We start from the raw sequence: 27,778 nt of genomic DNA on the forward strand, positions 1-27,778 counted from the left end.
TGGTAACACAGTGATTGGCAGATCTTTGGAACAGCACGGTGCTGCAGCTGGATAATTCCAGCATATTCCTGGTTTAAGTACAATGAGAACATTGAATTCTAATTACGTCCCCCCTTCAGCGTCCTTTCCCTGGGCAGAATGATCCAAAATCTATTTTCATGTCTCTCCAGCAAAGTTACACAAGGCGTGAATTTGGCCATCTAGCTACACTGACAAATCTGCTGCTACAAAAACAACAACAAGAAGATTTCTCATATTTATAGTTTAATTCACAAGGATTCACAGACTCATTCAACACTGAGGGAGTAACATCCCTCTTCTTACAAAAGTGGTAAAGATTTTGCAGAAGAACAAGTAATGAAACTGGAGACAGGAGTCAGGTAGCTGGACTCCCATTAACCACACTACCCAAAGCACACTGCTGTCCCCACAGAATGTTGCCTCTGTACTGCAGCTGAGCACTGTTAGAAAAATGTCAATTTTCAAGGGTACCCATGGCACTATGTTGATATCTGTCTGAACCCTGCACCTGCTGCCACGAAAAAATTCAATAACTTAATTTTCACGGAGGACCAGCACTCATGGAAGTCAGGAGGTGTCCTTTTATTCACTTGCCTATACATTGGCTTAATACTTTAAGGACTCAGAGTCATGTAGTCTTCCAAACCAGTTCTCAGTTGCAGCTATCAATTCTCAAGCACTGAATACTTGCATACCCAATGGGTGTTTTTGAGATGCCTAAATAGTTGGCTGCTCATTAACTAGACAGTTTTCTAATCAGCATGTACATGCTCAGAGATGACTGTGGGTACAAAGAGGTAAAAATGGCTTCAAGAATGATGGTATATCTTGAACGTACCATTTGAGCACTAGTGATGTGGAACGCTGACTGACATGTTTCTCGCTCTCTCTGCCTCCACTGGACAGAACTTTAAATTCTTCAAAGAAAGAGCCGAGTTCTTCATCAGTTGGATGCTGAAATACTTTTGGCTATGCTTCAGGAACATTTGACTCGCCAGAAAGTGATGATGGCAACTAGTCCTGCCCAAGCTACAGAGCTTGAAGAGTTACACAGCCATATGGTGTCTTTAGTATGTCTGCATTGTTTCTGACCCAACACCTCCTTCAAGATCAACCTTGCTGCTAGACTTGACACCAAACCTGCAGTGTGACCTTTTGTATGGCTAGACTCTTCTGAGCACATCAACCGGCCCAACAGTTTAGTATGTTATCAGCAGGCAGTACTCACAGCTACTCCAGAATCTCCTCTTTCACAATGGTATAACTAAGAGTCACCTATCAGTTTTCAGAATAGAATAGAGATTTTCTTATTAAATCATCTTCATTAAAAGGTTTATGATCTGCACTCTAATAATAGTTCTGTGGATTATGGTCTACTCTGTTAAAGTTTTCGTGTTTCATGTTACTATACCTCCATCTTCATTTATCCAGTAGAGAAACAGATTCATTGTTCCAACTTCTGTTATTTGGTGATCTTCTCCATAGAGCCACAAAACCTGCTGGCAGCCTAACTCCAGGGCTTCTTGCTGGGCATAAATAGAAGAACCATAATTCCTTCCAGAAACAAAAAGAAAGAGCAAACAGTTATGAGTATCTGGCTGGGTATTTTCTCATTTCTGTGCACATCTACCTTACGAGCAAGTGCTCTGCACAGTCACTGCTTGTCCCTGGAATATTTTCATTGGAAATACTCTACTAGCATTTTACTAGATCATTTGTATCTACAACCCAAAAACTTTGAAGGGCTGAACAACATCAGCAGCTCAAACATATCCATCAAAATAGTCTTTAAAATACCCCTTGTTCAATTGTCTGGACATTCTAATCATTGCAGTTGGACACCTTAGGAAAGTATTTCTCTTTATTTAGCAGTTGGCATCCTGGAGAGAGAGCAACAATTCCCATCCAGCTCATGGTGTTAAAAAAAGGCAAAACAAAACCATCTACCTCATCTCATATATGTCAGATGAACCTCTTGGAACACAAAAATCACCAGAGGAGAGTTATTTCTTTTTTAGTAAAAGATATTCACAGAACTAGTAGCTTCAGGAGCTGCAGATGGGCCTTGTTGAATTCCATATCTTTGAGGAGCAAATGTTTTCCTAAAATGCTGCTTATGGAGTGAACATAACTGAGTAAGATGTGTTTACTCTGTAGCTGCTTTGAGAGGGAGGGAAACCCTTTTTGCTTCTCATGTTCAACAACCATCAAGACCCAAAGTCAGCAGCTCCAAAGTGCTGACCACACTGGACTTCTCACCTCTGGGCACAAATCAAGTCAGTAGTGACTCCAGACTATTTCTTTTTTCACAGCTGACATATGAAGAACGCACAGGACACAGTTAATATATTTCTAAAACTAAGCAAAAACTCACAAACAAAGAGTAAAGGTCTCAGAACATCAGACTGAATGAAGAAAAGCTGTTTTCTTGCCCTTTGATTATTCTACCAGCTCACTTCAGCAGCATTTGACAACTACTAACTTCCTGCCTGGAAAAGAAACTCCCAGGTAGAGACAATAAGCTTCATTTAAACCAAAGACCAAGGATGTATAATCAAGTAATTTATTTAGGCACATCCAAGTTGCTTGCTCCAGTCAAGTCCTAAGCAGCTTCACTCTACAAGTCAAGTACTTGGCCATTATCAATTATGTTTCTACCTAACTAGTGCTTTGGCTTAGTTCAGCAGAAAACTGCCAGACTATGGTCAAGTCAATGCGGATAATTATCCTATGCTTTCCATTAAACACCCATACTCCCTTAGCTAACTGCAGATGGCTCATCAGGACAGTCTGCCAAGGAAGGAGGTCAGCAGTCAATGCTGCTCACTGCCCAATTGGCAGCAGGCTGCTATACTGAATGCTGCATCACAGAAGTAATATCTTTAGTATCAACTTCTGCAAGGGGAACAGTCAAAGTATTACATAGACACCTTCCAGGTCCAGTTCCTCAGCTTGAGATGCTGCAAAATTGCATCTGCAAATAATCCACTTGGCTGTAATCTCTGAACAAAAATATGCAACTGAATTGAATAAAGAATATTTGCAAAGTACAATTTTGAAACCTTTGTTATAGTACATTGTTTGTTTAACTGCTACATTTAATACCCCTACTTCTGCTGGATTAGTTACTTCACTAAAAACCAAATCTCCTTTGTGAGCCATGTAGAAGATGCAGAATTATGTTTTCTTACCCTCCCAGTTTGCAGTCCCCCGTTCCTCCTTTCCAGGCTCTTACATATTTTGGATCTGCCCATAAAGATATTGGATTAAAGCTTCCACTTGCAAAGTAAGCGCCCACAGGGCTAAGTATGACATACAGTAGGGCTTTAGTTGGCTTCTTCACTCCAAGGGAAGGCTGAAAATAAGGAATGTAAAAAAAATAAAAAGTTACTGGTATACTTCACTCCAAACATCAGATGCTGCACAATTAGCTTTTGAAACACTGCTTTCAGAGGAACTGCAGCACGAGAGTGCTTTTACCAGGACAATGCAAAGTGCTGCAATGGAGAGAAAATATTTATATAACTTCCCCCCTGTCCAAGCAACATAACAACCCTAATTTTTTCCACTGTGACCATTCACTTACAGCTGTTTCATTTATGTATATATTATTCTAATCTCCTCAAACAGTTTCAAGCTTTTGAGAATTCAGAAATTAGCTTAACAAGATACTATATAATTATATGAATTAATCACAGCAGAAGCCTGCAAAGCTTTCTGGGGGGAGGAGTGGCAAGGACCACTGCTAGCAATAACAACCATGGAGGAACCACTGTCAGCTGCAATAGTGATGAGAATTAGCCAATGCCACTTAGAACTGGCATTGGTAGAGTTGAGTGCTGGCTCTGTGAATAGCTGTGTGACAAGCTAAAATGATCTGCCTGCTGGAAATGGTTCACACAACAGCACAGGAAATAACCTGGAATGTATCACCTTTTTTTTTTTTTTTCCCCTCTTCTTCTCCAAGAGATGGCTTCTCACACTTCAAGTCACCACCATCAATACTTGAAGGTGGATGTGAAAAGTCTGGCACTGGTCAAAGCCTGAATCCTGTGGTAGGAGACTTCGCTTAACTATATGATTCTTTGCAAAACTCAGGACTGACCACACAATCACAGAGTGACTGAGGTTGGAAGGTACCTCTGTCCAACCCCCCTGCTCAAGCAGGGCTATGTACAGCTGGTTGCCCACAATTCTTGGAATCTTCTATGCAATGGAACATGTTAGTATTTTGTCTCCATTCAGAGAAACCAGTCTCGCAAAAAGAACAAGCTCATCCTTGGTTTCTAAGATTAGGTCTCCACTGAAAAAAGTTATTGAACTGAAATCTTTAGGACCAAAGGTATGAGCAAAACACTGCGCAAAGCATGTGAAGCTAAACTGGGAGGTGGGAGGGAAAATAATAGTGTAATAATGGAACTACTGGAAAATACAAACAAGCCTTCCTCAGGTGCTGAGAGGGTTCTTTTGATTTCTGTCTACCTTACTCCTTCAGCAAAACTTCTAACAAGATTAACTAACTGAGATCTTCATATTTTTCTGGATTCTTACACGATCATTCAAAAGATTGTGCTGACTGGGTTTCATAATTGTGCTGATTAATGAAAGATTAGCAGGACATGCAACCCAGAAACAACAAATGACATCATGGAAAGGACAGATATGTTGGCTAACCTGAAACAAAGCTCAACAGCAGAAGAATTTCCAAAAACAAAAAAAGAGGAGAAAAAAAAATCAATTTTTAATATTAATACTTTACAGTTACTGAGTGGAGATCTTTCCACCTGAAAATCTGCAACTAGTTTACAAGCATTAAATTAATGGAGTCCTAGAACACATGTGAAATGTGTAATGCTCATGTATGGTTAACTACTTACAGATGTGGATATTGCAGAAGAGTAACTTGCCTAGTTAGGAACCATACATTCTTTAGCTTCCTTGTCCTATGCTCTACAACTACAGGTTTCTCTCTTGCCACTGCTAAAAAACACCCTTAAAGTTTCAATTAAAATAAACTCCCTGTTTCTAATTCCCTTTATAAATACTACAGGCTTGACTCACACCCACATGAAACTCACAGAGTACACACTAATACCTTGTTGCTAAGGAGCCTCTTATAAAGTCAGGTTTGTCTGGGTTCAAGAATAAATCGATAAAATAACTTGTTCTTAGTTCTGTTAAAAGTCTCTCTCAGAAGAGCCATCTTAATTTGCTGGGTAGAATCTTCAAAAATCTCCTCACTAAGGTCAGGATGAAGGTATGAGATGAAATCACAAAATCTACACAGCAAATTTCTCTTCCCTCACATTTTCTCTGTATTATTAGTATTTTAAAGGCATACATTACCATGGCACAAATAACTATCCTTTTAGTACAAAACCAAAGTTAATCTGAATTTTGCCGTTACCACTCAGAATTAATCGAAGTTTATTTTCTGTGACCTGAACCAATGTGTCCACTAGGTGGTGGTGTGGTCAACATAAATTTGTGAGGTAGAGCTAAAGGTGACTAACTCAAAAGTAAAAGCATAAAAACAATTTGCCCCTGAACTGTAATACTGTTGTCTAGTGACTGCTGCATATTTTCCTTTATGGATGGAGGCTTCTGCCTCGTGCTTAAATACACAAAAGGTAAGAGGGGAAAAAATGTTTCACACCTCGGTTCCAATTAAGGTAGGACGGATATAGAGGCTGGCAGCAGTTGAGTATGGGACCCACTCCTTTTCCACTTCCACAAGCTTCCGGATACACTCTAACAGCTCATTCTGGTCAAAACACTAGGAAGGAAAAGCAAGAGAGAAAAGCAAATGGAGAAATATTACCCAAACATTCTGTGGTCTTTATTGATCCATATGCTAAGGGGAACACTTCATCCGGATGTGCAACAGTGACAGTCCATAGAGGTTCATAGGACTACATCATCTTCCTTGAGTTCATTTCTTACAGAATTTAAGATCCCATGGTCTTTGCTACTGTGCCTTTTTATACAGTATCCTGAATGCCCTCCTCCTGCTACAAAGTATCCTCCCAAGATCATAAAGAAGAGCCATTGACTCTTCTTGAGTCCAAAGCACATGGAAAGAACTCCCTGTGCAGCCAGCACCTTCACTGTGGCAGGCGGCGAGCTATGGCACCACCTCTTCTGCAGAAGAGTGCTTTGGGTTGTAACTCCAAAAGGCCCACCAAGTCTCCCAGTTTTGCAAAGTTGCAAAGTTCTTACAGTAATAAAGTTAGTTAAGTGTGGGAGGAAATTCACCGGCTGATATACAACTGCTAAGAGCAGTGTTAAGTTGCTAGGCATGACCAAAAATGAAGGCACTCAGAGGCTGAAGCACTTAAGTGAAGTGGCAAGAAGAAAAGGAAGAACATTAGCACCAGAAAAACTTCATCAGCTGTCTGCATGCAAATACCTGCAGAACAGCACTCAACCCTCAGAAATAGACTATGTACATCTGAGGCAGTAGGGAGACAACAAAGAAAGCAAAATACTGTTGTGATCTAAAAGAAAAATGCATTTCAAACAGTTCCCTTCACTGAATAAGGTGTCTTAACAAAGTTTAACTGAACTATTCAAGAGCTAGTGAGTTCGATAAAAGTTACACTCCTGTAAAGTTTCAGAGATTTGCACTCTGAAAATGAAAATACACTCTGACTTCGGGAGAATAAGATGCCTGGTCTACATACTGGCAGAGTTGCTCGTTTTGCTGATCGTGCCATCCTATCCATGTTGAGGGTTGGCCGGAACAGGCGGATTTTGCCATCCACTCCTCGGTAAGCCTTCATTCCTTCAAACAACTACCAAGCCAAAAAGGAGGGAAAAGAAATCAAATAATAATTGAGACATGTTATCCCATGACAATCTGTGCAAAAGCAAAGCACACCCTTTGGAAATAAAAGAACTTAACTTTCCTGTTCACAGTACTCAAAGCATAAATACTAACTAGTTAATCCTTGCAAGACACTCCTGTGAGGTACTATTATGAAGTTTATATTACAAAGACGACCTGTCTGTGCTTCGGATCTATCTTTCTCTGTCAGGGGACTTAATGATAACCATTTTTTTCATAATTTGATTACAATTAAAATTTGTAGCATGTGTTTGACTTAACTATTCTCTCACATCCAGCCAAACCAGTATTCTCCCTTACATAAAAGATCTATAGAATTTAATTATATATGTTAATAATTTTTAGGGCTCTGTCCAAAATACATTTTGGCAGGAAGCATAGAATAAGGTAATTAAGGGAATTCTGTTGCAGTTCTTGATATAGTTGTAGCAAAATCTTGGTCACTTATTTCCCTCATATACCCCTACACTGTGGAAGGGGGTTTAGCTAGCATGAAAGACAGATGCCTTACACTAGAGGAATAATGCATGAAAATGTTTTATCTATACTTTACAGGAAACTTAAATTAGTCATAATTATCCTGTCAAACTGCAGAATCCACATGACTGTTGTTGACAACCAATTTACCAGAAAACCTTATCCCACCAGTGTACTCCCAGCAGAATGCTCTACAGCATCTCCTAACCACAGCAAAAAACGTAGGCCCACAAAATGTCCATAGTTATTTTCAGCTACAGATTGATAATTTCCAGTTATAGTTATAGGCAGAAAACACATGTATTATATAAGCTCACATTAATATATACATATATACAGGTATTATTTAGATTAAGCATTAAAGAATCACTTATGCTTATAGACAAGAGTTCAGATTTTTATAATTTGTTTTCTAAAGCATTCCTTTGTACATTAAATTTCAGTACAAGTTCTATGAATTTAACTGCATCACTGCTGCCAGTCTCCTCAGAATTCTCCTCCTGACTGTTCCACAAAAAATGGCTGGAAATACATTCTATGTGGCTGGAAGTCTATGTATGCAGGTTTTTTATTTGGACACTCTGCCCCCCTCCCCCCCCCCCAGTGTTTGTGTATAAATAATTTTAGTAGTATACTCAAGGCTTCATTATTATTAAATTCTATAACATTTTCTCATGCAGATCAGTGAAATGCAATGTTTAGAAAGCTTTTGTGCAGTCCCATGACAGAGCTAGGTCCTTCCACATGACAAATTTTAATTGGGTTCTAACTAGGTTGCAGGAATCCCACCAATTTTCCTTAGGCTACATGCCAATTATGTAGCAGAACCAGAATTAGAACCCAGAACTTTTTGCCTTCAAAATTTATCTTATTCCTATGGCAATGCCAACCCTATTGAAAACTTTGTACACAGTTCTGAAAAAGAAACTGTTCCTAGGATAGACATTGTAGGTACAAGAAAAAAATTCTACCTTTAATAAAGGATAGCATAGCTGGTGATATGGTTGATACTTTGAAACGATTTTTATTGGGTCTGTTACTAATACCATATTCCTGTAATGCTACTTTCTCATCACAGAACAGTTGTTTCCCCCCACCCTTCTCCCAAACACATTCACAGAACTTTTAATGAGAGGGAAAAGGAAGGAATGTTACTACTAAGGTTTGATCAATGGTTTGAGAGAAGAATCACATCATTACTGAAACACAAAGCCTTCTCAAGCTGTTAAATCTTTTTCTCCAAAAAGAAATATTTTAAACCTTCCAGAGCTCAGTAAAACCTTTCACTCATTAAAAAGGGAGACAGTGATGTGTTCCAGAAATGCTCAACTTGAATAAAAGCAACTGCTGTGGTTGCTTGATGGTTGGCTGCTACAGTGGTGTGCAAACAATATTATCTGACATCCGTACATCACAGGAGCTGGATCTGGAGTTCAGCAGATCCAGACTATCACACTGCATCATGGAGGGCAAGGAGAAAGGGGAGGGAATGCCAAATTCATCATTTTTATTATACCCACTGTGTATTCATTGAGCCACAGCATTGGCACCAGATTCTCCTCTGTCTGTCCTCTTGGCTAGAGGAAACGTGATGCAATAAGGGTAAAAGAATAAAAAAAAAATGGGAAAAAAATAAGAGCATATTCATATTAGCAATGATTTCAGACTGGGCCAGAGGCCGAGCATTAAAGCAATATGCTACTAAGAGTGAAATATAGATTTGGGACTCCAGCGTGGTTTCTTACTTCTTGGGCAGATCAAGAACTGCAGCCTTAGTCACAGTGGCCTGTTCTAATTTACACAGGACCTTTGGAGGCTTGGTGACTAGATGGAGAAAAAAACAGCAACAACAAAAAATGGTGAAGGCAGGAGCTCAGGGACAAGCAGGGAAAAGCTTGATCCTTCCCTTCTATCAGTGGTTTAAAAAAAACCCAACAACAACAACAACAACAACAACAACAAAAAGGAAATAATAAAAGAAGCACAAGCAACTCCACTAACTTCAGTGGAGACACTCCCACCTACCCAGAAGTGGGAGGAGAAGCAGGCTTCCATTTCAGCATATGTGCCCCACTGAGGCTCTCACACAGATGTGAGTATAGCCAAAGCTGCTCTGGGGACACAAAAGGCAGCTTTAGACAGTAAGCAGCTAAGCACGGAAACTGTTAACCACGCTGGTTTCCGACTTAACATTTCACTTTCCAAAGTTCCTTGCTGTATATTCTCTGCTTAAATCGCTTGTATATGCTGAACATATCAGATCTAGTTTGGAAACTTGTTAGGAGTTGCAAACAAGCATTTGTCTAGTCTGTCCTGCAATCCAAGCTATGAACCTTTGAAACAGCTTAAAATTACTTTCACAAAGTGCATGTTCAGTCCCCAAATTAGAGCTACTCTTGGAATCTCACGTGGTCTTATCCAGTGCTTCATTAAGTTACATCAGAGACAGTAATTGGACCGATCCACCATCAGTGGACTAGAATGCTTTCTCAAATGAATTTGTCACCATACAAGAAAGGGCTCACCTTCAATAGGCTAGAAAGTTAAGTGAGCTGGATTCCACAGGCCAGAGTGGCTTCTGAGTTATACTAACTTAAACATAACCCAGTTGTAAATAATGGAATTATTCTGGAAGGACATCAGTTAACAAAACAATATGTAACACTATATTTATAAACCTAAGACAGTAGTAGTCCATGTATTACAAAGCTATGGCTTCAAGAGCTAATGGAAGAAAATAGCAGTTTCCAAATTTATTCAGTACTCACTTCTATAGCATAATGCAGAGATGAGGAGGCTGGATGTAATGAAAGGTTCTCAAGTGGCTTAATATAAGGTTTCTCCCATCCTGAAGCCAAGGACCATTCAATTGTCAGCATATTATCAGTGAACACAGTTCCAAATACCAAACCACTGGGGTCTGGTTTTTCCTTGAAAGTCGTAGCTGGGGTTATAATCAAGTCTGAAGCCTGAAGGAACATGAAGACAAAAACGAAGTCTATAAATATAATTAAGTCAGACTGATTTAAAAATTATTCTGCATCAGTGAACATGGACAAATGCAATATTTTATGTGCTGGAACATTTAATGACAGAACAGTTAAAGACAGCTAACCTCTAAGTAGCGGGCAAAGTATTCATACTATGTATGCACACATATACGCAGTGTTGCTTATACCTGAAGTAGTTAGTGTATTTTGAAGTACTGTTAAGTGGAGGAAGCAGTACAAGGTGTAAAAACAGAAAACTAGGAGCTGAAAATTTCTTGGACATTTAGATTAACACATATATACAAGTTCCAGAAACACCCAGTTGCTGTACCTCAGAACATAAGCTGATCATCAGAAATTAATCCCGCTCACAACTAAGTAGATATGTTATGCTGATTTTCCCTTAATGCATAAATTTAACCAAAGTGAAAGATCAGAGCCAGCAGTCTGCAGATTACTTGGGTCACAGTAGCTTGTTCATTCACATCCATATTTCCCTAGAAAGATCCCATTAGCAAAGAAGGCTAAATGTTTCCCTGCATGATTAACTTTCTCTTTCGAGCCATGACTAGCTACAGAAATGCAGCCTAGGTGATTTTTTGCACTGGTTTTGGCTGGGATAGAGTTAATTTTCTTTATAGTAGCTTGTATGGTGTGAATCATCCTCAAGAACAGCAAGGGAAGAAGGAAAGCAGGATCTCTGGCAGGTCACTCCCCTTTTATACACAGACAGGGGCTAAAAAACTAGAGAGGGCTATGAAGTGGGCAGAGCCTTGATCTACCCTCTCCATTCACTTTCTATGCCAGTGGAGCATTTAAACTGTGATGGTGAGAGGCAAGGAAGAATTCAACAACAAACTGTATTCAAAGTTCCATTTTCCTTCCTAACATGACTCAGAAAGCATTGACCCTTATTACAGACCCCCAAGTGAAATCTTACTCCTCTATGTTGGGTACATACAGAATAGACTGGAATGCAGGTAGTTCAGACTATTGTTCAAATGATTTGCACATGCACTAAAAAGGCAGTTCTGCAAGAGATATCATTGACTTTGACTTCTCAGACTCAGCACACATTCTGCAAAATGAGAAAAAATTAGACCCAAGCTTTTGAAAAAGAACACAAAAACATGTGCACCCCTATCTCTGTAAACAACCTGATTTTCAAGATGTCTTTAATGAACAATGGCCTATTTTTATTGATTGGTTGGTTTTGGTTGGTTGGTGGTTTTTTTGCTTAATGGCTTAGATGTGAAATTAACTTAGAGCTAGAGCACATGAATAGCTAAAAGCTTGTTTCAAACTATCTCCAATTATAGGTCTTGTCTAGATATTACAGTGCATTAGCCTGGTTGAACTAATACATAATCTGATGAAATAACAATTACTCTTCTTAACTCTCAATAGTACCCTTTATTCTGCTGACAGTGAATGCTCCAATGGGAAATGCACTACTTAATGATGTCCTAAAAATAAAAATGAATTTTACCTGACAACCTCTTATCATGCACTTTGGAAAAAAATATATCACAGAACAGTGTGGATCAAAATAAAAGCCACAAAGGAGTGTTTGTAATTATCTACAATGCAAGGCTCAGCTCAGGAAAACACTTATGCAGGAGCAGGATGTCAATGGGGCTTAAACAAGGATGTAGAACACAGTTATATCCTTGGCTTTATCTCTGGACAGAATCACAGCTTCTAAAGAACTCCTACTGCCAGTGGTATTGACAGCTCTCCCTGAAGTCAAGGCTTCTGTCTCATCTCAGGTCATTTTCATTAAAGTCATTATCTTTACAATAAACTGGCCTGGGCACCATAATTATCATATGGAGTCTCATCCCCTAGAACTCCCATCAGTGTGCTGAGTTCTGGTTTTATGCCTCAGTTTGCCACTTCCTCAGTTGTGGTAGTACAACTAGTTGAAAGGCAGCCCTATAAAACAGTTTGCTAAGTTCATGAGGGTTAACAAATAGCTTTTGTTTTAAGAATGGGGAAGGATTTTAATCTGGCTCTTCTCACAGGCCCCCAAGCACATGTAGAGGGAGCAGCAAGCTGCAGCCACAAGTGAAGAAACACGCTCACTTGGGAGCATTTGGGCTTTCTTTGACCCAGTTTTTCCACCAAAGATATCTCTCCAGATTTGTAGACCTGGGCTTCAAGAGCGCCTTGGACAGTCTCTATCATGTGAGTGATAATTTAATAAAACTATGCTGATCCAATACAAGCACACTGTTATGCTCTAATGGTTAATACAAAGAGGGTCCCAGATCCAGAGTGCTCCTATGCTGACTCATTAGACATAAGATGCAGGCCAAGCACTCCCTCCTGCAAGTTCAATAAAATGGGTACTCCTGTGTGATGGGTGGCCACACAGCAGTGACAATGGCTCAGAGCAGTAGCCCACACTGCTTAGCTCTCAGCCCCAAGGATTGGGGATTTTCTGCGGTCACAAACAGAAATCACTGGACTGGACTTCAAGTTCAGTTACTTGAAGGCAGAAAGCCTAGAGAGGTAGGTAGCTATGATGCTTATCCAGAAAAGCAGCAAATAGTTTCTGGACCACAGATCTTCCTGGAGCTCTGCACTCTGCACAAGGAACCCACCCGCTGTTTCTCACCTCCTTCAGCATTTAGGGAAACCAGCTTTCATTCAGGCATTTTGCAAACACCTGACTCAACGATATCAGGTACAACACTTGACCCAGAACACTTCCTTCAAACAACAGTAGGAACACCGCGCAGAAGACCTCAAATATAGGCTAAACTGCACAGGCCAGGAGGGCAACAATCATTAAACAGGCAAAAAGGCAATTTTCCTGATCCTTATAATCCTGTTAAGCTCTCGGGAAATGCATTTAAGATTTTTTTGGGCCATTACTTTCTTAAGATCCTTTCTTAAGGCTCTTCCCCCTTAGTCATTCTATTATATTTTTCTCCCTCTTTTTACCGAGCAGTGAGCAGTGCAAGTTAACAGTGTGCAAAATCACCAGAATCCTAATGCTTTTTATGTTAAGACACCATCAAGTGCTGTAATACATTGAATCTTTTTTTTCCATAGAGGGGTATTCAGGGGAGGTGTTGGAGAACCCACCCTTGGAGTACTCTCTCCCACAGTCTGGTCTGCAGCATGAAGTATTGCCAGCACCCTCAACCTCTTCTAGGTCCCTGAGTAGTAAGACCTCCTACACAATATCTCACCTGGTCCACAGACCCTTTTGGCTTAACTTGACTGAAGTCCTGTCCCTGTATTTTGTGGTGCTGTTCAAGCCACACCAGCAGGAGGGAAACCAAACACTCAGAAGAACACCCAGAAAGAGAGCAAATCAAGGCCAGGTGACTAATACCAGGAGTACTGATTAAGTATCTATGCCTATTACTTTAATATCACTCATTAAAAAATTATTGCAGTGCTACCATGGTATCACCTATGACCTTTATAAATGGCAATTTATTTCTTTTCTTTGTCAACATTCCCCCAGCCCTGAAAGCAGCATATTAAGGTTGCATTAGAGATTGGCATTAACACCCATCCAGATCTCTGCTGTTTGTACTGCCAATACAAAGGGCAATTTTCAACTAGCTTTGTGTTTTGCTTGCTTTGTTTATCAACATGCTCTCAAGCACCTTCTGACACCGGTGCCTAATAAAACCATTAAACTGGAAGGAAAACCAGTAAATGCAAGAACAAAAAGGATAAGGGAGATAAAGAAAGAAACAGATGTTGAACGCAGTCTATTGAGTGCAGCTATTCGTTCCCTGTTGCCTAAAGTAAAATGACAAAGATGTAGTTCCAGCCTGGCAAATTTTCATGTCGCAGCAGTGTAGTACGTACAAGATGTATGTGCCTAGGTCCCAGCCCAGAGCATTCTGGTAAGAAATAGGAAGAACCAGATTGCCCTGCTTATGATAGGCAAAAGGGAGTTGTGGAGAAGCCAGTTGGATACTGCTGATTTTCAGGGCTTATATAGCAACAGTACACCTACAAACAGCCACTGTCTCAACCAGATGCACTTTTTTTAATAGTCTTTCATCTGAAAGGTGCCTGCTGATTCCAGTGCAACTTCTTCCAGAGTGAAGCTTTACCCAGCCCAAGTAAAGAAGATATATTGTGACCTCCTGAAACTAAAATTCATCATTTGATCAAAACAGATCTTGTCAATTATGAGCTAGGTCAAACTAAAAGTGACATGCTGGCCAGTGTCAATTTTAACCAAAGCTGTAGCAAGACATTCTGGTGCCCCTAGCCAAGATGTCAGTTTAATGCTTACTTTACACAGCCTTTGCAATAGCCTTAGGTGGATTTGGAGATGACAGCAGCCTCTGGCCAGAGCTGTTACTCTCATTACTACATTCCTACCTTTCTTACCCTAGAGAGCTGTCTCAGGTAGGTGCAGATGGCAAGTGCATATTTTGTCTTACTCTTTCCATCAAGATTTGCCAATACCTTCCCAAATGATCCTTGGCTGTGGTTATTTTCACTGCAGTGAAAATGCTAGACCATAAGCAGTAGATTGAGCAGCTGTAACAGGTGTAATTCATTCGACATACCCAAACTTCTCCAAACACTGTGCTGGGCCAAGCGCTTCTATCACTTACTTGAATAAAAACAGAACTGGCAGCCTCAGCTGTAAAATAGCTTACAAGTTACCTAACTGTAACAGCAAGTTTCAGCAGAGATCCTCAAAACATTAACATCCATTCAGTGAGACTGACTGTAATCTATTCTGATGAAATAAGTAACCTCCCTGACTTCTAGTTAAGGTGATTCATGCAAGATCACAAACCAACTGCAATTATTATTTTTTATTACTTATGCTGAGTTTGTAAGCATATCCTAGGAAAGATCAGGGCCCTCTGATGCAACAACAGACATGGAAGCATAGGCAAAACTGAGTAACTTGTTTTGCCAGCAAAATGTGGTTGCAGTAGCAGAGCAAATTTTGAGGAGACAGATTACAAAGAGCCAGGGGGAGTTGGAGAGAACGAGGCTCTGACTAGACAGCATGGTTTTGAGGAGGGCTCCATGGATGAGGATGTAATTTTCTGGCCATTCAGTCCTTATGGTTGTGGCACTCTCATCATTGCTTTTGGGCCCTCCCCTGCACACACACATCAATCCTAAGAAGCCATTCTTTCTGCTGGAGCAGCTACTTTCATCCTACAACACCTTCTGCCTGTCCTTCTGAACCTGAGGCTCCTATATCACAGACTGAGAAGAGGTTTGCACTGCCAAAGAGAAGCAGTGGTGGTGAACTAGATTGAGGATACTAACTAGGCTGAAGAAAGCAGCTTGTTAATTTACCTTTGGAAGCTGAAACCCTCTCTTCTCTGAAGTTTTTTTTGGCCTTGCAGCCAATAAGCAAGCTATCACCTTTCTCGTGTAACTCATTCAGCTCCATCACTTTCCAGTTGTAAAGCTGCAGATAGCAGAGGATTACCCCCATTTTCTTACTCACCTAAGCAGTGATCTTAGCTGGCTGGAGAAGCTCAACCATTAGATATTCCAGCCCAGCAACCTCAAACAGCAGGGTTCAGACTACTATATGTTGCATATAATTGCTCCTGTAGAGCAGCTACTAGGAGCAGCCCACAGGGAATTGCAACCTGATCCAGGAATAGCCTTCACCACATGGGCCTGCTTTCTGCAGGCAGAAATCATGAATCATGCTTAACAGCTACTACTGCTACTATTGCTCAAAAAAAAGGCTTGTGCCAAACTCTGAAAGGAATCAGCGATGACTGCCAACTCCTCCATCAGTGGCATCAGAGCAGAGAGCAGCAGTGCTAGGCTATGCAACTAGAAAGTAGGAAAAGGTTATGGAGGCTGTGGGTGGGGTTAGGGCAACTGGTACTTTTCTCCTCCACTGGAACAAAATAAAAAATCACCTGTTTTGCCTGTCCCTAAACCCTGTCTTAGAAATGCTGAATACTGCTCCAGTAGAAGAAACCAACTGCAACCTCTTCTAGCAGGTGTTATTTTTGTCTGGTTTGTCTGACTTACTACCTCTCACCTCTATCCACTAATCACTAGCTGACACCACAGCAGCATCTATTTAGGTACAAAAGAGGAGATTTATGTCCTACAGGCCTTGGGTAAACCAAGGTCTGTGGTTCTGTTTCTTTTCCCATCCCCATCTTCTTTAGAAAAGGCTGCTAGTTTTCTGGGGCAGAGACCATCACTTTCTGTATAGGGCTAAGCCCTGTATGCTCTGATTGCAATAATAAGATCTATAGTAGAAACAGTAAGAACAATAAGAGTTCTATCAACTCAAAACAGAATAAGACAGAGTTAAATAAATTCTTAGAAATCTATTACTAGCTTATAAGTATAAAAAATAATGTTAATGTAAGCTATCCTATAATCCCTTTACCATCATTACTATTTAAAATTTACAGCAGAGCCTGAGGCTTGAGAATGGAAAGTGTGCGAAGATATTACAAGATTTGAGCAGGAAGAAAGCCTTAATTTTCCTACGATAAAAAAAAATAAAGAGAAACAAAATAAAACAAAATAACTTCTGCAACCCCAGGGAGAATACTGAGAAATCTTTCAACACAAAGCTTCCCTGAGACTTCATCTGAGAATATGTTAGCACATGTAATTGGACTGGGGCCTGGAATCATTGCATCAGGTTCACTGTACACTGCGTAATAAACCACAGAACAAATGACAAAGCAAAAGGGAGTCAAGGCTCTGAATCAGCTGTGAGTCAATCACGGAAACAACAGAAAATATGGCTGGAAGGACTTTGTCTAGTCCTTCCTCTGCAACGCATCTAACCCAAACTGTTAATAACAGATATTTATCAAATATTCGTCAAACCAAAGAATGAGCTTCTGTTACACTCTGCAAGCAATGGGAAGAAAAGGAGAAGGGCTCAACATACTGCTGGCTTGTTTAACTTTTCCCCTGACCTGATGGATGCTCCAACTCTGATGCAGGAATGTTTGACTTGGAGCAGTGGGCAGGGAATTAAACCTGCTCTGACAAGACAACAGATAAGTGGTTGGAATTGACAAACTTCTTGCCTTAGAGAATAAAAAGGGCACCTAGGGCAGCAGCACAGCTGAAAATGCAGTCTGAAGCTCCCAAAATGCACCAGAAGGGAAATAAACATGTTGGAAAGCTACAGTCTGGCTAGACTGTAGAGAAAGCATTGAAGAAACAAATCTTGCTCTACAAAACACTCGAGCACTTGGATAATACACAGTATCATCGATTTCAGTGGCATTAACTAAGTTTTAAGAGTTTTTCCATATGTTGCTAAAAAGTTGCCCTGCACCAACTCCCATTGATTTGATCCAAAGCCCATTCAAGTTAATCAAGACCCCTTACTCCATCTTTGTAAAAATTTGGATTGTAAGGGAGGCAAAACTACCTAAATCTTTATAGCCTCACCCTTTTCTACTGTTCCAGGAAAACTAAATGGACTAGTAATGGTTTGGGGTTGTTTGGGTTTTTTTTGTCCCTTACTCCTTTGTCTGTTCTCCACTGACACAAGTTTCAGAAAATAGATCTTTATAAAGTTAAGAAAGATGAAGGAATGGGGTTCCTACAGATCCTAAGGAAACCTTCTACATGATATTAGGGAATTCTTAAGGAAGCATCTATTTGATTTTAATGGGGTCTCTCTCCTCTACTCCAGCTAATGGTATTTTCAGATCTACGAAGAACAGTCATCTAGTATCTCATCAATCAAAGAATTATATAAAACATTTCAAATATGACTACCTCTTTGAAATATAAACCACCAAGAAGCTGATAAGACTATTAAACTTAGGAACAGAAACTGGACACTTTATTGCATTTTGGTCCTATAAACTACTTCTGTTTACTAACAGCTATTCCAGTTAACTAAGCGGGGTGATCAGAAAGTGTGAATAGGGAGGAAGTGTGAGTAGGCTTTAATGCAGTCATTGCACTGGACTGAAAAACACACTGCTGTAGCCCACTGTTACTGTTGGTCCAGTTAGCTATATAAAAATCCTCTTTGGCCATGCAACTGCACTTCATGTCTGCAGTGTAGGTGTATCTGGGCTTTTGATTAGAAAGAAGCAATTCCGTATAGAGAATCACAGACTGCAATTTTGTAACAGGCCAATTCCTTGTACTGAGTCCTCTCAGACTCATACTCAAACATTTCCATAAATACAAAACTAGGACCATTCTTCACTAATGGAATAGATTGACTAATTACCCTATTCATATTATATTAGTATGTACTGCTTCTTCTCAAAAGATCTGACAGCTTGGTTAATGCGATTCCTGATGCTGTGCTGCTCCTTGCCTCACAACCACTGTATTTCTGCGTTGTAGCATAAACACAATGTTCCATTTTTAGAAAAGAGTTTGCCTGGGAGAAGGTTTGAGCCTAACACAAGCTGAGGGCTCACACTGGCCTGTGACACAAAACTGGAATAGAGAGATCTGTGACATTTCACTGATATCATATTTTTGTACAGCAGCGCAGTGTTTTAGATGTTCAAATAACGCTGTATGAAAACAAAACTTAAAAATGTATCCACAAATATTTGAGACACTACTGTCTCCTGGTTCGGGAAACATAATTTCTATTTCACGTGAAGAAAGTGAAACAAAAATTGAGATATTTACATCGAAGCTTTTCTAAAAGAAGTAGCCATATTGAAGGAAGAAATGAATTGCAAGTCTAAATTTCAGACAAACAAGTTGGAAATATTTTGCCTAAGTAGCCTGGCCAGTCACAAACATGTTATGTGGAATAGCCGAGAATAGAATCATAATCTCACATGTCGAAGTCCTAAGCAGCTGCAATTAAATCTTCTTACCGTGATTTTAATAAGCTTGCAGACATGCAAGGAAGTGGATTCATGGAATGAAGGCATTCAGAATTTATCATTTCATATGGAATTTCAAAAACTTTTGGGAATATAAAATATTTTCATGGTACAGTCTCTCACATAAAGGTTACAGGAATAGTTTCAAACATTCAGTTATCTAAAGCCAGCTTTTTCTGTTATCCCATCTTCCTCTCACGCTGGTAGACACAAGGTAAACTTACAAATTGCCATGAATTTCAATGTTTGATCTGCCACTGAAACTGCCACATTTTGCCAGTTCATTCCATTCAGTACTTTCTTAGAAACAGGCACTAAATATGGGATTAAGATAAAACTCTTCCAGCTCTCTAAGCTGTTCATGAGAGTTAAGATATAGACATGATTTCAAAAGCAAACAGAAAGGCCAACAGAATCCTATGGAAAAAAAAAAGACTAAATTCTTTTCCTAAATTGTAGTTTTTATTCATGTGTGTTCAGCAAAGAAAACATTCAGTATCAAACCTGGGGACCTGCTATCACAATGACATTAAAATTTAAGAATTCTTGGAAATAGGTATGGACATCATGGATTTTATAACTTTCAGAGTCAGATAGGTTCCTTTGGGAATCATTGGCTGGTGCTAAAGCCCTACATTCTAAAAGCAATTCTTCATCTTGGGAAAAATAAATCCAGTATACAAGCCAATGGAATTTCCAAAATTCTAGAACAATTTCTGTGCTTTTATAGACACCAGCTACATCTTAAGCTCCTAGTTAAAAAGAAGATAAATCATCACTTTCTTTGTGCTATAAATCAGCCAAACTGTTCCATGGCTGTCCTTCTAGCATCTTCCTTTTATCTTGGCTAACAGCTCCTGTTATTTGCAGAAGACAATTAGCTTTATTTACAAATCTTGCAGCTTCAGATAACGGGACAATCAGTTTCTCTACTACAGCTTAGAAAACCTATTTGCTAAAAGCCTGCAACTATTTGAAGCACATTACCCACCTGAAGAGAAACATGGAACTACTTGCCACCAAGCTAAAACTGAAGAGAGCTGCCACATATCTCGGATGCCACATTATAGATGGGTTCCTGTTGGCACAAGAAATCCACCTGCAGACTGTTGTGAAATCATCCCTTAGCATATCATGGAAGAATCATAGTGAATTATTTTCACAGCACTAAGAACTTGTTGCTAAGTAGCATTTCTTGGCTCCCACGATCCTGAAGCAGTGACACTACTGCTGCTACTCTGTGGTAACAAGCTTGATTTAGAAATATAGATGTGCCAAGTAGAGCAATCAGCAATACTAAGCTGCATTAGTGTACCTTCCACCTGTGCATGCAACTTGCATGGTCTTCTTCAGGAAAGCCACTTTCTTGTAGCAACCAACAACCACTGAAACATTCATTAACACATACTGGGCTTTGTTTCTTCTCTCTTTCATCAGAACAGGATGCTCAACTGTAAGCACACTGTGTGTTGATCATTATGGTGACCAACATCTCTACTTTCCTAATAAGTGGAATGAAAGCAGCAGATACATAAGCCAGCCTTGCCCAGCTACTAGTAATATTCAAAAGGCATTGTGCAATACCTGTGTGGATGCAGAATACCACAGAAACCACCCAGCACTCAACCTTTGCTGTACTGCAGATGGCTTCCCTCTTGGCAGGTGAACATGAGGGAACAGATTTGATTGTAAATCACCTGAAGTAATTCTGCAGCACATACGTACCCTGCTAGGAGGCCTAATCAAGTGATACGAAGGGACTGTGATCTAATAATGTTATTACTCACCAATCTTTTTTGATTCAACACATGACAAAAAGCAAATAATTTTATTGCCATTGATGAAAAGCTAGAGTGAATAGATTCATCTGAAATCAAGATAAAATCAGAATGACCTTTTCTAAAGAAATGCCCAGTCCACAAATGCTAAATATTGTTATAACAACAACAGAATTGGCCTCTAGCTTGGCATCCTGATCTAACAGTAGCTACAGCTATGTACTTCCATGGAAATGATATGGAGATGACCTACCGAATGGTAATTGACAGTTTTAGCTTAGGACATTCAGACTGGACATCAGAAAAAAATATTTTCTTAAAGAAAGTAGTGCAGCACTGCGTATAATGGACAAAGCCACAGCTGACCTGGTCTGGTGCTGATGAGAGTCTACTTTCAGTGGGAGGATGGACTAGATGGCCTATGGTTCTAAGACACAAAACACTTGGAGATGACTTATTGTGTAATGTTACCCACACACATATAGATATCCAATTGGTTGTCTGTCTTTTACTGCTCCAAGACAGTTTACATAAAAGCAGCTTTCCTATATACACATTTTGGGGAGCTACTGCTCATCACAGCATGAAGATATTGGTAAATTTCTGTAATAAAATTTTGCCCATACAACTTCACATAAACATAAAGGAAATGTTCTATCTTATCAATCAAAATTTAAAATGGGGTCTAATATAGAATTTAAAATGGAAATGTAGGGCATTCTTCTAACACCTCCACTAGCCCCCAAACCACAGAAGAATCAACAGCTGCAACACGACAAAAAGCCTCACTGAGTGCCCATATGCTTTGGCAGGCAAATAATTTATGATGTCAGTAGAAAATGACAAATTGAGAACAAGCTGGAGAGGAAGACATGTGAAAATATATAAACCATGTAAACTGCTTTATATTTGCTAGCCTTGTAAATAATGTGGTAACTATAATGCATATATGTCCTCATTCCAAAAACATTTCAGTGTTCCCTTGATTCATATGCTCTGAGCATGTCAGAAAATTTACCCACTTCTCATATAAAATGAAAACACAGGAGAAGTACTATGTAATTCCTAAACTCTTCAAGGACTGAAACTTCCACCATGTCACTCTAATGTTGTGCCAATGTGATAAGTCAATTCAGATTTTAAAAAAATGTTTCAAAAAACTAGACTATTCTGTATTTCATAGGTTTTTAATCTTAGCATTGGAGGGGAATGAAGAAAATTTGGTGAAGAAACAATTTTATTTGAAAAAAGTGAATTGAAGAATTGTTTATTCTTTCCCAGAAGCCTTCTCACATATAACATAGTTTCCTAAAATAAACGCTAAAACTGTCTAATATCTCAAAATGGTCCCTCTCCCAATTCCCAGAGTGAGGAATCCTATATCCCACTATATTTGGCACAAATTATAGACGCATATGAGTTCCATTAGTATAAACATGGTAATGAATCACAGTAATGTAGTTTTATTAATGTAAACATAGAAAATGCAATAATTAGTCAGGTTTTCCTTTGAAAGACTGTTTTGAAAATAGGCATATCTTTCTCCACAAAAAAAAGGAATTTTTCCAACTCTTTCTAGCGTACATTATGTAACAAGAAATGCTTCATATTGCAATAACATCTAACCTACAACTTTACCGCATTACTCCTATAATACTACCTTATTTATAATTCAAATGTTTCCAGGGTAAGATATAGACCCATTCTTTATTGTTAATGCTATTGCATGAAACAAGGCAGAGAACTGGAATCAGCACAATATGTTTTGCACGGAGCCAACCAAGTTCACAATCATGTCATGCAAAGGCTACACATTTTAAAACATGCAACTAAAGGTCCTATTACAAGGAACAACTACATTTGTGTCAAGACACCTCCAAGAACAAGATCAATGTCTGTAAAACTTTCATGGGCAATCTCAATTTGAACCACAAATGCCTGCATTGGAAATAAATTTTCAGTTTCTTCATACTTCATCCAGAGGTAAAACACACTACAGCTTTAACTCTGTGGAAAACCTGTCAGAGATCTTGGTTGCTTATTTGTAGGTTATACGTATAGCGTGGAAACAATCTTTATGTTCTAATTTGTACAATACCTAGCACAATGTCAGCTAGTTCACAACCTGGGCTCTAAAACATTGTAGCAATACAAGAAACAAATACTAAAACATACATCATCACAGAAAATTCACTATATGCAGCATCTGACACAGCTAGACGTGAGCTAGCTTCAAACTGGAAACCATGCAAACATATTAGCATTGCACTGTATTTAGCCCAGCAAGTCCAAGATCTCAACAGGGATTATTGGTTTGAGCACAGCACTGCACTAACCTGCCTATATAGCTTCCAGTCTGCCATGGGCTCACATCCCACTGGCTCGGAGCCTGGGAAGGTTTGGTCTGTCTGCAGAAGACTGTGTGGGAACACTCACAGTTATTTAGAGTAACATGAGCCATTCAGATACAGAAGCTCCACTTAAACACTTTTCATTCCACTACCAGAAGTCTTCATATTAGCAAGTCAACCCAGATTCACTTGTAAACTACAGCTACTTTATTCTGCTTTGGTGTAGCACACTAGCCAGTATTCCCTAGAAGGTCTGCACCATTTTGATACACTAAATAGGCCATTAAAAATTAAGACAAAACAACTGGACTTTGCACCATTAAGACGCCCAACTAATTCTATATAGCTTCAGAACATTAAAACACAGAGAAACATAATAGGAGTAGGTAATACCTTCTTAAAGTGTTCTATGTATCAGTGTCTCAAAGAGACAATGTATACCATGACAAAAATTTACATAAAAACTTAGATTATCTTTCTGGATATGGATTGATAACATGAGGGGAAAGAAAGGCAATCATAGATGCTTTTAGTTTCTTAAGACCAAGTATCACGAATTCAAAGTCAGATCTAATACATACATTAAAGGAAACCAAATTAGAGTTATGTATGGAAATAGATTGCTACATTATCCAAACATTCATTCTGTCTTGTGACAGTACAATAACCAGAATGAATGCATTAAAGAAATTACTAGAGTTTTAATCATAAACATTATGTGCCTTACACATAATTGTGTGCTATTTCATGGTATTTCTGAATGAAAAGAAAAAAAACCACATATAAGAGCAAAACCAGATATGTGCATTTCTTGATTCAGCATTCCAAAATATATTCAGTGGTACAGAAGGTGACGGCACTTCCCGTTACAGGTTTCATACTCCCCTCCTAGAGATCCAGTGCTGACAATTGGCAGAAATTACAAGCATAACTTCTTGGGTTATGGTCACAAACCACAACCAGTTATTTAAATAAACAAATATATAAACATGTGCATACAACAGTTGGGGAGGGAAGAAGATTTCACTCTAGTGGAAGGAGCTGGGTAGATAAATCCTGGAGATCTGACATTTTCTACAATACAGGAAACTCTAGCATAATCACTATTTCCTTCGATGTTTCTTATCTGTTCCAAGCTCACTGGTCATGTGTCAACTCTAAATGAGATACACTAAGTATCTTGTAAATCCCAGACCTGTCAGGATGAGATTTTTAACTGCAGAAGTGAGTTACATTAAGGTAGCTCAGTAGCAGTTAAATTAACAAAGTGCCAATTCTGACCTATTGACTTAAGAGAAGCCCATGAGAATCGAAAACAGCGAGCAACTAGGAGAGGTGCTCACTGCTTGCTAGAAGCTGTGGGTAACGTTCATTCCTTCACTACCAGTATATAGGGAGTCTCTGAGTCCACCTGTCCAAGTCAGGCAGAAATTGCAGTAAGATTCAAAGAAGCACACCCCACCTAAAAAGCACAGCACTGCATTCTAAAAAGAAATGTCTTCAGAGGGTTAATCTGGCATTCAAATGTTGGGCATCATCCACTTTAAACAATATGTTTTATGTAAGTATAGAAGAAAACCATGCCCTGTTTTCTACATTCCCAGAATCTTGGATTACTTGGGCTACTGGCACAAAATTGCAGCTTTCTTCAGCACAATCAGCCCCATGGGTCAACTTGATTACTTTGAAATATTATTAGCTATTGTTTCTGAAGTTGTAATCATAACTGTCTTCCACAGAAATGTTTATGAAGTTCCCTAGAATGAATCCAGGCTATTTTATTTGTCATTGGCTGGTGTTATTTCTTCCTTCATTTATAAAGTTTTTCTTTTTAATTTCACAATGAAGTTAAAGAGACTGAAATTGATTATTATAATGCATGACACTGCAATCAGTACCTGTATTGCCATCATAACTTTCATACATTCCCGCCCCCCGTACCAATATTTTCTAAAAAGCTGTACCTCTTTCTGGTGACTGCAGCTGATCTTCAGAAACAGAGCCATAAGGCAGGAATGGACTTACAAATTAGACTTCAGCCTGAGCCAGCTGTTTTTTCTGGTATTATACCCTTTATGACCATCTGTCCCACATGCTAATGTATTCTTCCCCCTCACACAGACTCTCCACTACAATCATTTGCCATTCTGGCTGACATACAAGTATCGATGGAAAGGAAACCAAGTTTGTGCCACCCAATATTTGGAGCTTTGGTAAAGCACCTGCTTGACTGCTGATATAATTAAATCTGCCTTAAATCTGCTTTAGTTTGTGCCCAGTTCACCTATGGCCCAAACACTATCAGAGTTTGGTGCCACTCTGTCTATCTTCCTTCTGGACTACACCAATGAGTGAAAGGAAACAGTACAATGCGGTTACACAAGAGTCTCCTCTCTGTAAAGCAATTTTTGTTTTTAAATACACTAGTACACTCTACTGAATAAATCTACTGAGACCTACCTTGTCTATTCATTAAAGGTGAATTCACAAAACAACTCTGCACTCCATATTTGTGAATTCTTGGGGTTTCAAAACTAGTTGCATGCCTGGTTTTGTCAACATTTTCCAAATCAGACTTCCTGGCTGAAAAGTCATCCTAAATCTTCCTTCTTGGGCAGAATTGCCAGAGAGACACAATGCACAGAAATGAGGAAGAGAAGAATTGGGAAGGGCTGAGAATAGGGAAGAAGAAATTAAATGGCATATTGCTACATGGCATGGAAATTCTGTAGTCATGGACTCTCAAGAATTCTTTGCTGTTTTCAATGAGACCAGAATCAGAATAAATCTTACCATGGAATCCAACACATTTGCTGCAGCATTTATTTTCCATATCTGGTTAAAGTCTGGCAACTAAAAGGGAAATAACCACTTAAGCGTAATTCAGAAGACTGCACAGCAGTGACGCTGCCCAAAAAATCAGGAAGAACATGACAGTTACAAAGTGTAACATTATAATTTCGTCTCATGTACTGCTGACAATAGTCAGCAATAACAGGAAGGGAACTGCTGAAAAAGCACAAGTGAGGTCACCTTTTTCTGGGTACTATTTTTAAACATCTGCAAAATATATATGAAGCTTTTTAAAGATTGTAAAGCAGGGAAAGAGAGGGAGAGAAAGAATTAGAGATGTGTGACATAAGGAATACAGGCAAAAGAAGTGTAAAAGAGAGGCAAAACAAAAAGGGAATGAGGACAGAAGGTAGAATTCAAAGGAGCACATGCTGATGGGCCTTACATTTCCAACAGAAAATTAAAAGTTGACATCTGTGTCCATATAGTGTTTAAGATGAGTTCTTAGTTACTAGCACTGCATTCAGGAAGGATGTAGAGAAGACTGATATCTTAACTGAGCTCAGTTCTAAGCATAAGATTAAAATTATAAAAAAAAAAAAAAAAAAGAGGGATTCAATTTCATGTCAGTTCCTGGCAGCTGCTCAGCATTCCTTATTATCATAGCCCTGTTTGCTTGTTGAGTGCTGATAATGTGCCAGACCTGTGGTGTGCTTTGGAGTCCTTCTGAGATCCTTAGCTCTGCATCTTTGAGAGCAGATGGAAAAACCTACTTTCGAACACCATTTATAATGCCAAAGTTTAACAAATAATAGAGTGTTACATAGACTCTGTTTGGAAAAAAATCTTAATGGGGGGAATCAATCTTTATTTCTATTGCTTTTGAAGCGGACCAGAGTTAAAAATAAAATCACCCATACCATTTTAATTTTTGCTTAATGACTACTAACCTTTTAGCTAGTACCTGAAACTATAATAAATTAAAGTTCTTCTTGTAACATTCTTAATTTCTACATTGAAAACATCTTCAGCAAATGCAGCTTACAGATTTACAGAATTATGACGTTCAAGCATGTCAGTAGTTATGAACACCTGCACAACAATCACTACCATGTTATAGATGCTGTCTGGCACAATCTACTGAAATGCTTCGGACACTCATCTTTTTACAAACAACATACCTTGAAAGATTCAGTTATATGCTTTGCTGTTTCTCCCGAACATCCTCCAGCCATGCACTCATTGTGACAGCCCTAGAAGAAATAAAAACAGAGGAAATCAAACTCAATGCACATTGCAGAAAAGTTGATACACATTCATTTAATCCTTTTTAGGAACAGATTGTATTGAATGATCACTTAGACTTCATCATCAGTGAATATATTAGAAAGAATTTTTTGGTAGTTTCTTAGCACAACTTTCCACTTTCTAGGCTTTTAGTTTTACTTCAGTTGCAATATTTTGTGCAACTGTATTTCAGTGCTTTATGGGAGAGACAACGCCTTAGATTAGATTATCTCTCTGAAGTGTGGAAGGATATGGACAACATCACAAGTTTTTCATTCAAAGCTGAATAAATAAATTGTGGTTTTACACAATTCTATCAGATCCCAGTTTCTCTACTAAAACATCCACCAACAGATTTGGTTTTGCCTTTTCTTCAGAGAAGCCTGACTAGGCAGGACAGAAGAAAAAGGGAAAG

The 27,778-nt window shown here is 39.1% G+C and overlaps 1 protein-coding gene across 2 annotated transcripts in view; it reads right to left on the bottom strand.

Moving 5' to 3' along the window:
• The window catches only part of BCAT1 (branched chain amino acid transaminase 1), a 67,452-nt gene that overhangs the window by 22,082 nt on the left and 17,592 nt on the right, over positions 1-27,778 (bottom strand). The window contains exons 2-8 of one of the 2 annotated variants that reach the window (XM_049822504.1): positions 27,258-27,329; positions 10,114-10,314; positions 8,866-8,922; positions 6,705-6,815; positions 5,678-5,797; positions 3,213-3,376; positions 1,433-1,575 (exon numbers count right to left, since the gene is read on the bottom strand). In XM_049822504.1, coding sequence (XP_049678461.1) covers positions 1,433-1,575; positions 3,213-3,376; positions 5,678-5,797; positions 6,705-6,815; positions 8,866-8,922; positions 10,114-10,314; positions 27,258-27,329 — 868 coding nt within the window. The remainder of the gene's footprint in view (positions 1-1,432; positions 1,576-3,212; positions 3,377-5,677; positions 5,798-6,704; positions 6,816-8,865; positions 8,923-10,113; positions 10,315-27,257; positions 27,330-27,778) is intronic. The other variant, XM_049822505.1, reaches the window with a different exon arrangement.

The sequence above is a fragment of the Accipiter gentilis genome, chromosome 18 (genome assembly GCF_929443795.1).
Source record: "Accipiter gentilis chromosome 18, bAccGen1.1, whole genome shotgun sequence".
Classification (NCBI taxonomy): Eukaryota; Metazoa; Chordata; class Aves; order Accipitriformes; family Accipitridae; genus Astur; species Astur gentilis.